The following is an 11273-nucleotide window of genomic DNA, read 5'->3' as shown; positions in this document are numbered from 1 at the left end:
CTAGCGTGACCTGTGGTCCCCTTTAAAAACAGTCAAATTAATTTAAAAAAATACCAGCAACCATAAAATTTTTATATAACAAAAGTATGTCAAAATTGTCACCAAAACATCAACAAATTGAGTAGACGTCAATCAAGGAATCTGCAGATACCATGCAAAGCTGCCCCCTAGTGGCCGTCAGTAGCGTGGCGAATAACACTCGAGCGATCTGATTGGACGCTGTCTCAAATTATTTTTCATGGCACAGAGGCCAGATTTCACCATCGTGATACACAGATAAATACCTCACCTCCAATCAAATCCAGGCTTCTGTGGGAAAAAGAAAATGTGAATCATTTTGGATTTTTTTTGTTTTGAATGATGCTCTTAACTGTGTGAAAATCGGTTTCAGATTAAGGCACTTAGTGTTTAGGGAATGCTTTGTCAAAACAGGAAGTGCTGTGCAGCCACAGTAGTTGGTCACGTAAATTCAAGCAAGCCAATCAAGTTTAGGAAAGTCCTTGGTTCCCCTTATAAAGGCACCGCAGCCAAGCAGCTTGTTCGCGACCATTTTGTCCACAGTCATTATAGTTGCGACATTAGAGCTGCTCGTCGCCACCATGCTCTTGGATCTTCATCACTGTGTCGTAGGACGGTGGAGGTTCCATGGTCCAGGGGGGCGGGGTACACGGGAGCGCTGGTTCCGGAGATGGTTCCAGGGTCGGTCCAGGGTCCGGCCCACCGCTGACAGAGTCTGTTGACATCTCTCGTCGGATTCGGTCCAACCTCCTGAAGAGGGAGGTTAGGGTTAGGGTAGGAGATATGACAGATAATTCATGAAAATGCTCTACTTCCTCAAATCTTTTCAATCTAGTCCTCACATGGGAAGTCATAAAGTCTGCTTATAAAGCATTTTCAATTTTCCAAACAATACTCTAAGTGGTAGTAGTTGTGTGAACAGTTTAACACAGAGCAGAGCACCTCTTGTTTAAAGTGTTTGACCGCAGACGTCATTGGAGAGTGTCAAGCTTCATGCATGACGTTCGGCGATAATCAAGCCGTAAAACTGCCACCTTTTTATTCTCACTGTCATCTTCCTGAAGCCCCAAAGCACGTCACTCGCGTGACAAAGTCCAAACTAACCCTGCATAATGACAATTACAACATAAATACTTTTCCTCAAATAATCCATTTGTCGCTAAAAGATTCCATTCCTCACTCAATCGCTCGTGTCAACAAATAAACACCTCAGGAATTCCGATCCAATTAAAAAGTGTTGTATTTTTAATGGGAACCTCACCGGAAATAAATGCCTTCTCAGAAATTCAGTTCTCAATAGGAAAGCAGGGTAAATAATGGATGAGCTCTGTTTAGTGTTTGCTTACAGGAGCTTTGTCAGAGGTATTTGTGCTGGAGAGCGCCCTTTGAGATATTATTAGATGACTGATGTTCAAGCATCAATGCCTTTGCAGCGCGCGCACATACACTCGTGCACGCGCACTCACTGAATGCAGGGACACCAGGTCAATGTAATCAATGAGTATTACTATCGCTGTAAATGCAACTGTAATTTTATATTGCAGTATTTGTTCTTTTTAAATCTAAATAAAAGACTGCAGCTTTTGTGCAAAACATACTAATGGGTAGCATCTATATGGGCAATTTTAGAATTGGTGGCGCAACACATGTAGACCAATAATCAGACGTATTCTTTATCATTTACGAAAAATGTATTATTTGGAGATTTTCACTTATTTTGCTAAATTTGCTGATAATTAATTATATTAAGTATAAATGTTGGAGAAATCTGTCTTTTGGCACCCATGTGACGTCATGCTTAATGATTCGTCTTTCTACCTTTGGATGGCCAGCGACTGTTGCGGGCTGAAGCGAGTGCCTGTCCGCGGGTGCAGCAAGAAGTGTCCAGGCACCGCCGCCTGCAGGTTCTTCATGGCCATGCACAGTCCACTCACCAGCAGGCCCACGCCCCCCATGCCCAGGAAGAGCCCCAAGACGGGCGCCGAAAAACTGGGCATAGGCGCGAACAGGGCTACCACCCCGCCCGCCACCATCAGCAGCACGCCCAGGAGGAGCAGCGCGCACTGGGGCAGCGGCATCGCCGCCGTCCCGCTCCTCCTCGCCTTCCCTCGGGAGTCCTCAGCCAGCCTGCTGCGAAGACGCGTGTGCTTGTTCAGGCATCTTGTCGAGGTAAAAACACTTCCATGCCGCTTCCTCCTGCTGATGCTTAGGGGGTGAATCTCCCGGGCGTGTCCGCGTGGAGAGCAAGCATATCCGGGTTTGCGGCGGAGGAGAGACGCGGTAACCGGGGAACTCGGCTCTTCTTTGTGGCTGCAGCAGAGAGGAAGTGTGTGCGTGTGTAGGAGGAGGGGGGGTACACGAGGAGGGGTTTTCTGTGACGAGATTCGGTTGGGCTGGACAGGTCCATGCACGTTTGGTGCACATGTTGGACTGACGTAAACAATGTTAGCAGATAGAAACTCAAAAAGTCGAGAATGCAGTTTCTGGAGAAATCGCCCACGAAGGCTAAATGGATTTATTTGGCATGATACTGACTGAAAGAACGATATATAGCAAGCTTGAATGAAATATAAATACATTTATAAAGTAATGGCACGGAGAGAAATATTAAGCACTTTTTCTCTCGTATCCAGATGTTGAAGCAAATACTTGCAGTACTAGGCAGCAACCAGGCGAGGGCGCAATTGTAACAGGCCCGAATGGTCGGCTGACACAAATCCTCGAGAGAAAACTTTGGAGCGTGACTTTTTTTTTAGGAAAAACAACAAACGTGTAAATACATCTTGCAGGAATATCATTTGAACGTTCTGAAATAGGAATTTAATAGTCATGTTTTGTTGAAATAAAAATAGTAGTATACAGTAATAGTATTGTATTTTAACTAGAAGTGTAAAAATAAGACAACCAACAGTCTGCACAGTCCAGTTGTGCCCTTAATCACTTTTTTATTCAGTTGATTTGAATACATTCACACACTCATAGTCAAACAAACTGTGTTGAAAATCTGTTGCATGATGAACCCTTAAAAACATGCATATGGAGGGATCGTTATGTAAAATAAAATAAAATAATGCATACTCTATATTCAAAGTCTCACCAAAATCCTGAAATCTGATGGTTATTCTTAATGATTTTTAAAATGTTTAAATAAATAGACATATATGACTACAAAGAAATACTCCAAAGATTTTTAAATAAAATATATAGTGTGTGACACTATCATGAACAGGAGCTGTTTTTCTTCAACTGGACCTGAGTGTGCCACCCTCGTATTTTATGAACAGCTCCAAAAAGCAGTCAGTCTTAGCACAAAACCTTTAGCGAGAAAGCAAAATAAAGGCAGGAAAATCCTACTAAAGCAGCCAAAGTGTATCTGGGGTCAATCTCAGGCACTTTTAATGGTGGCAGGTGTGTGCTGACTCCCATTTAAAATGTGATTGTTTTTTTTCTGAGCGCAGCCACATCCTAGCTAAGAGGGTGTGCACACATTTGCAACCCTATTAGTTCAATCATTTCTTTTCATTCCTCTTTTTTGAAAAGATATGAACAATTTCAATTGAGTCGTACTGTATTGAGTTACATTATTTGTCGGAAAAGTTTTGAATTTGGTCTAGTTTCTCATTTCTGGCATGTGTTTGTCAACTTTTTTTCACATTCACTCTATGTCTCCAAAAACGTGCATATTATGTTAATTGAAGACTCTTGAATTGTGCATAGGTGTGAGTGTTCATTCCCAGGTATTGCCTGGCAAGCTGTCCAAGGTGTACCCCACCCGCCTCCACCCAAAGTCATCCAGGCTCGGCTCCATCTGACTCGTGACATCACCCTACTGAAGATAAGCGTGGTAGGATGTGTTGGATGTGGCTTTTAAACCTCAAAGCTAATCTCTCTGGAGCGTCCGAACAGTGGCTCGGCGGCTAGGTGCGTGTCAGAGTAGGCGCGGCGTAGGTGCGTGGAGCTGCACGTGGTTTTGATGGCCACCTCGTAGGGAGGCGGAGGTCCCAGCCAGGGGGGAGGATGCGGCGACGGGCTGAAGCCACCGTGATCCATGGGGGGGTAGTCAAAGTCCTCGCTGCGAGTGCCTTGTCGATGGCAATCCAGAGTCCTGCTCGGGAACACAACAAATGCTTCATTATCTTCTTAAAGGGCCTCGTCATTCTGAGATTCGAATCTCGGTACAAAGTTATTGGAAATAAATATTTTAAAAAATGCTGTTTTAAAGTTAACCCAATCTTATTTTACTGGTGCTTTAAAGAGCCTCGATGTACTGTAAATATGTTTCCTTTTTTCACCTCCATTATGATGGATATCATAAAGAAGGGTTGTGTTGCCCCTACCAACATGGCCGCCAAGTAGGCAGCTCTGTCACCCAGAACTAGTCTACTTTGTACCCGTGACGCAACCCGGAAAGTTAATAACAGCAGACAATTTTGGACAGACAAACTTATACAATTACTGTTCATTTTTCTATTTTCATATGAATAAAATACTGTATATAATACGACGTTTGAATTTGACACTTGTGGATTAGCCTAAAGAAACGACCTTTTTTTTTTAGTCTTTCAGTGTGCGAGGAAATAAAAAAATGACGAAACTCACCCTGGCATAAAGACCGATTGGGACTCCGGGAAGCGACTGGCGTCGTGCGCAAAGAGGGCATGGCTGCTGTAACCAGCGTACTCATTGTAAGGGTAGTGAGGGCAGTCGGGGTCGAACTCCTGCTGGTTGTAGTTGGAGGTGCTCTTGCTGTTCATGGCCCAGAAGAGCCCCAAAATGAGCATGACCACCCCCAGCACCACACAGCACAGGGAGAAGGGCTGTAGGCGGCTCTGCGACGACGCCAGGAAGGCGGTGGAGCCGCCCGTCACGATGAGGAAGGCACCGATGAAGATGGCTCCATGGTGCAGGGACGGCATCATCTCCACTGCGAGGTCGGCGCCGAGGCCCAACGGATAGCGTCACTCGGATCCGGACGGGATGGAGAGCCCCATGCGCTCGGAAGGTGATCAGACATTCACGTATTCCTTCAAATAATCCAGAAAAACTCACTTTTTCATCCCCGGGAGTGGAAAGTGCTGAAAGAAGTGAGGCTCCAGCTTTGGGTGAAGGTGCTGGAAGTGATCTTTTTGAGGCGAAATGAAGGGCTTGTTTGCAGAGCACGCTGATGTGGACAAGCTGCGCGTTTGTCATCACAGCAGATGGACGAGAAGACTGAAGAGCCCATTAAGAAATCTTTACTGGCGCCCCACCCTCCTCTGTCTAATGTGTCTGAAGCCTACCACTTTAGTGTGTGTGCATGTGTGTGTCTGTGTGTATGTGTGTGTGTGTGTCGAGGAAAATGATGACATGGAAACTGGGTTTATGCATGTGACATCAATTACAGAAATAAGAGCATGTGTGGTAACAATTCCAATGATGATGGCCCATTAGGAATACACAAACAATGCCTCTTGTGAAAAACAATGGTGAGATATGTGAATAAGATTTCTGAAGATTTACACTCAATAATGTCACACAAATGGAAATATTGTTCCAATGTCCAGGCATCCAAGATATTTCTCACACTCAGGGGATTTGTTATATAAATAAATACTTTATTATAGTATTAAAATGATGTATAGAAATAACACCTTTAAAACATTTTTAATATAAAATGTACGTTTAATACGCACATTACTTTTATTTATTTTTTTAATAAAACATGATTTTGGCACACTGTAGCTTTGCGGGTGGGATGGTGTGACCAATTTCCTGCACTGCGATTGGTCGAGCATGCCAAAGAAATATGTGCCACTCTTCCACGCTCGACCAATCGCAGCGAGACATTTACGCTTCATCCCGCCTTTGCAGGGTTATGCACCAATGGGTGTCTTCTGGTAGGCGTGGCTTAAAATCCAGCGAGCACCATTCTCCTATCACTGGTGTAGGGTGACCGGCGCCGGCATTTGGCACTTTAACAAACCAATCTCCGTGGAAAGTATGATAAGTTTTGTGTGATAAGATTAACTTTGTGTGTCAAAGAGCGTTTTACGGTACGACCAGGCTTCCTCTTGAGCATACAAGATGGAGTCGCTGCTCTACCTCGGTTTTACGGCGCTTCTTTTGCTCCTCCTGTGGGTCCAAGTGAAAGGTGTCGACTACGTGATCGTTCACCAGCGGTGGATATTCGTGTGCTTGTTTCTGCTGCCTCTGTCTGTCGTTTTCGACGTGTACTTTTACGTGAGAGCATGGCTCATCTTCAAGATGTGCTCTGCGCCTAAACTGCACGAACAGCGCGTGCGTGACATCCAGAGACAGGTGAGCAAACCCGGCGCATGCGCAGAGGATAAGACTTGGTCCAAGGTGTATCTGCTGTGTCTTTGTGTTCAGCCAAAACAAAGTCTAATATAAAATTAGTGATCGGGTTGGCATCTTGGTTTGATTTCACAATGAGCCTTTGTGAAGAAAGGTGAAAGTTGGCATTCTCAACTGTTGATCAGGTGGGAAAATAAGATAACCAACCCTCAGCTACGCTGACCTGTTTTCAGGTGCGCGAGTGGAGGAAGGAAGGTAGCAAGGGCTTCATGTGCACCGGCCGACCCGGCTGGCTCACAGTGTCCCTGCGGGTGGGCAAGTACAAGAAGACCCACAGGAACATCACCATCAATATGATGGACATCTTGGAGGTGGACACCCAAAAGCAGGTGGGAAGAAGACTCAACCACATTCCGTTGATTGCAAATTCTTGTCTCCTAGGATTTTTGGGGGCCATTCCCTGATTTTGAAGTTGGTCTTTTTGTCTGTTTGGTGTTCAGGTGGTGCGAGTGGAGCCCTTAGCCAACATGGGTCAGGTGACGGCACTCCTCACCTCCATTGGTTGGACTCTACCTGTGCTCCCTGAGCTGGATGACCTCACCGTGGGTACGTCGCATTCATGTCTCGCAGAGTAGGAGGAGCTATGGGGGAAGGAGACTTCGGTCCCCCATCCATCACTGCTTCCTGTTTGGCCTCGTTCCTAATAATATTAGAGGGACGACGCTGGAGCTGCACAGATAAAAAAAAGAAAAAAAAAAAAACACGGCGGAAATGGCCCCCGAGCTGGAGGCGCCCGGGGATCATGTTTCATAATGGATTTCCTGATGCCATAAACTGCACATCAACGCGGCCTAATGTTTTCCCATCAGGCGCATTCGTTTACCCTGACGTCCGTGCGCAGCTCCACGGCGAGCGGCCTCTGTTGTTGTGCTCCCAGAAATTAAATCACACCACCTTCTCCGGCTCTCTCTCATCTGTCTCAGGTGGTTTGGTGATGGGCACCGGCATCGAGTCGTCCTCTCACATTTACGGCCTCTTCCAGCACATCTGCGTGGCTTACGAGCTGGTGCTGGCTGACGGCAGCTTTGTGCGCTGCAGTGAGGTGAGACACAGGTAGAAAAAAATACAGACTAGATTTTCTGCTTGGCAAGGTAATTGACTATTTTAAACATTCTCATGGGTTTACTGAAAAAAAACCTTTATAGTAAATTGATGAAAATTAGATATTTGATTGATTTGATTAGCTAGCTAGCTAATTAGATAGCTATCCCCTTTTGAAAAATTCAACTCTAACATACTGTTTTGACCACTAGGACCAGAACACGGACCTCTTCCACGCCGTGCCGTGGTCCTGCGGCACTCTTGGTTTCCTGGTGGCGGCTGAGATTAAAATCGTGCCCGCCAAGCCGTGGGTGAAGCTGCGCTACGAGCCGGTGCGAGGCCTCGACAACATCTGCCGTCGCTTCGCCGAGGCATCGCGAGACAAGCGCAACACTTTTGTGGAGGGCATCCAGTACACGCTGGACTCCGCCGTCATCATGACGGGCAGCATGAGCGAGCACGCCGAGCCCGACAAGGTAGGAATTTTTACATATAAAAGTAAATCCATAATTATATTATATGACAGATGTTTGTGTTGTTTCCCTTCAGATCAACAGAATCGGACTGCACTTCAAACCGTGGTTCTTCAAACACGTGGAGGGCTACCTGATGGGCGACAAGGATGGCGTGGAGTACATCCCCCTCAGACAATACTACCACAGACACACACGCAGCATCTTCTGGGAGCTCCAGGTAGCAGACCTGAACCATTTTTGAAAAATCATCTTATCACACTCAATATCACCATTGCGATTATTTTTCAGAGACCGAAATGAGACTCCATTAGTTTGGTGCAGCCACTTAATGGCGTGTTTAATTATGCATCGTGCTGGTCTGACACGCGGCCATCTGCGGACGCCGTCTGCTCGCATTAAAAGCCATGTCACGGGATGGGCTGACTCGACAAAATCTTTATTTTAAAATCGCACTCAATGATATTATGGTTGTTGACGATGTAGAATTGATCAGTTTTGGTCACACGTCAGTTGTGCGTCACGGGGTGAAATTGTCACCCCACCAGGATATCATTCCCTTCGGCAACCACCCGGCGTTCCGCTGGCTCTTGGGCTGGATGGTCCCGCCCAAGATTTCCCTGCTGAAACTCACGCAGGGAGAAACCATCCGGCGTCTGTACGAGCAGCACCACGTGGTCCAGGACATGCTGGTACCCATGAAGGACTTGCACTCTGCCATCACATGCTTCCACCAGGACATCCAGGTAGAGAAGACATTTTGACTTTCGCCAAAATGCTGTGACAGATAGATGGACAAAAGATTTTGGATTATGTGAGCCACCTCTCGACACGGCCCTTTGAACAATTTTTTTTTTCTGTGTTCAGGTTTACCCTCTCTGGCTCTGCCCGTTCCTCCTACCACCCGGCAGGGGCATGGTCCACCCCAAAAGTGACGAGGAGGAACTGTACGTGGACATTGGTGCCTACGGCGAGCCCAAAGTCAAACACTTTGAGGCAACGGCGTCGACGAGGCGGCTGGAGAAGTTTGTTCGAGACGTCCACGGGTACGTCGCTCAAGAGTTTGTATTTCTGCTGTAAAGTTTAACCACGCAAATATTTCAAATTCCTTTGACGACATTTGCATTCTAGTTTAATGACTCAGAGATGTTTTCTAAGGTTCTTGTGTTGACTTTGCAGGTTCCAGATGTTGTACGCCGACGTCTACATGGACCGCGACGAGTTCTGGGAGATGTTTGACGGGCAGCTGTATCAGAAATTGAGAGAGGAGCTCGGCTGCAAGGACGCTTTCCCTGAAGTTTATGACAAAATTTGTAAAGCCGCCAGACACTGATCTTCTGCGGCCGCAGGTCGGGATCGTGTCTCCATCAAATGTGACATATGTTGATCATCTACCGTCAAGTCTTAATGTGCCTGCGTGTTAAAAAAAGTTTGACAAACATTTTTTGAAAATAGATAACAATGTCCAATTTTTATAACACAGTGTTTTAATCAATAAAAATTTAAAATGTACAGTTCGCATTCTTAAAATCAAGTGCATTTGTGTTTAAGGGAAATTCACACAGAATAAAATTCATTTTAAAAATAGATAAAACAGATAAAACAACTTTTGTCAAGCAATTGTAAAATATTACGAATAAAGTTAGACCATTAAAAGAGTTAAAAGATAATTAAAAGGCTGATGACGCCTCAGCCGCCTCCATAGCTACGAGCTGCCTAAAAAGGGCAGAGGTCAGATCCTCCTCGTCCTCATGCAAGCTGCTGCTAGACAGGTCAATCGATGGGGACGAAAATAGAGACATCTCAAGACCCTGACCGATGGTGAAGTCAGGGTCCTCATTCGGCCCTGCCTGCCAAGTGCTCATATACGGGAATAAGGGCTGCATCGGCACCGCCAAGTGCCCACTCAGGTCTGCTTTGGGTGCCTCAAATTCGGCGTAAGTGACAGAGGGGGGGGCCGGTGCGGGGTTGTCAGGTACATGCACTGCAAACACAAAAACTCCAGTCACTCCCGAGATTAGATTCACTGCGAGTCTTCCTTCACTAAACAGAATGCTCAGTTTGGATTGACACGCTCGGTCAGATGATCAGTTCAAAAAATTTAAAGAAACATTTTCCAAGACGTACCTGTATTATTATTGCCCATGACAGAATCATACGGTCGGACATTGGTGTATTCGGATTTTTTAGTCTTGCACCACACTCTCTTTCTCTTTTGACCCTGCACAAAACACAAAATCATGTCATTTCACACAAAAACACTTTTTTTTTTTTTTTTTTAAAATTCCGATGGATTCTAACTCACATAGTTATCCCGACAGGACCATTCTGGATGCAAGCTGGCGTGGATCTGGTTTAGCCGATCAGATTCCATATAGTATTTGAACTGCTCATCCTGGCTGAGCGACTTCCACTGCGGATTTAATGAGAAAGTGTCAAAAAAAAAAAAAAAACATGCGCGCGTGAATGCATGCGCATCGTACTTACCATCTGCCCCAAGATTTTATTAACTGACGCACTGTCTTTTCGCTCTCCGGTTAAATGTTCAAGTTGAGCCTTGGCAAACGGCCGTTGCTCCTTCATAAACAGCATAAACGCGTTCGGTGGTTTCTTTACATATGGCTTGGAAGGAGTCGGGGGTTGTTTTGTCCCGCTGGAAAATCAAAAGCACAAGCAAATGCATGTCACCATCGTGTGGGCATTCAAAGGAATACATTTTTGCAGAAACTGAGCATTTACCGTGCTTTTTGCGGTGTTGGTGGTGTAATCGGAGTGAGCAGGTAACATCCTGGTGGTGGTGCGTTGTTGGACACGTGTCCAAGGCTACAGAAAAACACGTACGTTAGGCTGCAGAAATGTTGACGATAGAAACATGATATACTACATTTGTTACTTACATCACTCGATCAAGCAGGTGGCAGCAAGGGGCCATCAATTGGGCATCCAGAATCTGCACAAAAAAAGTTAATTGTTTTATGAGAAATATTTAACTATTCCATTTTTCATGTTCTCGTGCACGATTCTCCTCAAAATCCAGAGTTTGCATTAGTTGTTCATACTTTAATCTTCATTCAGATCTGGCTGCAATTCCTCATTAAACATCTGAATTAAACATTTTAGTTTTCAGTTGAGTTTTTACGTCCCGAATTGTAATTGTGTCTTCAAGTTTTTGCATGTTCCAATAAGTTTCAGAAAAGTTATTAATGCGAAAACGTTTCTTTATTGAAGTTATTTGGGTCTAAAACTTTTCCCTACCTGTTTTTGACCGTTTTGCATCCTCGTCGAATCAGCGTTGGTCAATCTCTGTGTGTCTGATCGATGGGCTCCTGACATCCTATCTATCCGTTATGATCGGCGTTTTTATCGATAAAAAAAAAAAAAAAAAAG

The 11273-nt window shown here is 45.2% G+C and overlaps 4 protein-coding genes across 4 annotated transcripts; 1 reads left to right on the top strand and 3 right to left on the bottom strand.

The window, feature by feature from the left end:
- Positions 1-51: 51 nt before the first annotated feature.
- LOC148388744 (uncharacterized) lies at positions 52-2370 on the bottom strand. Its single transcript, XM_088393260.1, has 2 exons — positions 1837-2370; positions 52-768 (listed from the first exon to the last, which is right to left on the bottom strand). Exons 1-2 carry the CDS (start codon positions 2094-2096, stop codon positions 579-581), a joined length of 450 nt encoding a protein of 149 aa, XP_088249386.1. The 5' UTR covers positions 2097-2370; the 3' UTR covers positions 52-578.
- A 574-nt stretch (positions 2371-2944) lies between these two features.
- On the bottom strand, positions 2945-5736 carry LOC148388743 (uncharacterized). The gene is made up of 2 exons (XM_088393258.1): positions 4618-5736; positions 2945-4123 (listed from the first exon to the last, which is right to left on the bottom strand). Exons 1-2 carry the CDS (start codon positions 4935-4937, stop codon positions 3886-3888), a joined length of 558 nt encoding a protein of 185 aa, XP_088249384.1. The 5' UTR covers positions 4938-5736; the 3' UTR covers positions 2945-3885.
- A 157-nt stretch (positions 5737-5893) lies between these two features.
- dhcr24 (24-dehydrocholesterol reductase) lies at positions 5894-9398 on the top strand. Its single transcript, XM_088395080.1, has 9 exons — positions 5894-6315; positions 6546-6701; positions 6813-6918; positions 7296-7414; positions 7626-7889; positions 7963-8106; positions 8435-8632; positions 8754-8932; positions 9066-9398. The coding sequence occupies exons 1-9, from the start codon at positions 6082-6084 to the stop codon at positions 9217-9219; spliced, it is 1554 nt and encodes a 517-aa protein (XP_088251206.1). The 5' UTR covers positions 5894-6081; the 3' UTR covers positions 9220-9398.
- On the bottom strand, positions 9381-11243 carry LOC148388741 (uncharacterized). Its single transcript, XM_088395081.1, has 7 exons — positions 11142-11243; positions 10784-10836; positions 10626-10709; positions 10374-10539; positions 10192-10299; positions 10014-10107; positions 9381-9870 (listed from the first exon to the last, which is right to left on the bottom strand). The coding sequence occupies exons 1-7, from the start codon at positions 11217-11219 to the stop codon at positions 9557-9559; spliced, it is 897 nt and encodes a 298-aa protein (XP_088251207.1). The 5' UTR covers positions 11220-11243; the 3' UTR covers positions 9381-9556.
- Between the last annotated feature and the right edge of the window lie 30 nt (positions 11244-11273).

This window comes from Syngnathus floridae, chromosome 13 (genome assembly GCF_059516105.1).
Source record: "Syngnathus floridae isolate MCC-2025c chromosome 13, RoL_Sflo_1.0, whole genome shotgun sequence".
Classification (NCBI taxonomy): Eukaryota; Metazoa; Chordata; class Actinopteri; order Syngnathiformes; family Syngnathidae; genus Syngnathus; species Syngnathus floridae.
The sequence above is the reverse complement of the archived record's forward strand: the minus strand, read 5'-3'. Positions and strand labels throughout refer to the sequence as shown.

Bases quoted from the DNA above. Each gene is read 5' to 3' on its own strand.
- LOC148388741 (XM_088395081.1), bottom strand. From the start codon at position 11,219: ATGTCAGGAGCCCATCGATCAGACACACAGAGATTGACCAACGCTGAT. The intron at 10,540-10,625 runs GTAAATGCTCAG...TTGATTTTCCAG, and splicing joins CCAACACCGCAAAAAGCACG to CGGGACAAAACAACCCCCGA. The intron at 10,300-10,373 runs GTAAGTACGATG...TTAAATCCGCAG, and splicing joins ATAAAATCTTGGGGCAGATG to TGGAAGTCGCTCAGCCAGGA.
- dhcr24 (XM_088395080.1), top strand. From the start codon at position 6,082: ATGGAGTCGCTGCTCTACCTCGGTTTTACGGCGCTTCTTTTGCTCCTC. The intron at 8,107-8,434 runs GTAGCAGACCTG...TCACCCCACCAG, and splicing joins GCATCTTCTGGGAGCTCCAG to GATATCATTCCCTTCGGCAA. The intron at 8,633-8,753 runs GTAGAGAAGACA...TTCTGTGTTCAG, and splicing joins GCTTCCACCAGGACATCCAG to GTTTACCCTCTCTGGCTCTG.
- LOC148388744 (XM_088393260.1), bottom strand. From the start codon at position 2,096: ATGCCGCTGCCCCAGTGCGCGCTGCTCCTCCTGGGCGTGCTGCTGATG. The intron at 769-1,836 runs GTAGAAAGACGA...CTCCCTCTTCAG, and splicing joins CAGTCGCTGGCCATCCAAAG to GAGGTTGGACCGAATCCGAC.
- LOC148388743 (XM_088393258.1), bottom strand. From the start codon at position 4,937: ATGATGCCGTCCCTGCACCATGGAGCCATCTTCATCGGTGCCTTCCTC. The intron at 4,124-4,617 runs GTGAGTTTCGTC...GTTCCCGAGCAG, and splicing joins CAATCGGTCTTTATGCCAGG to GACTCTGGATTGCCATCGAC.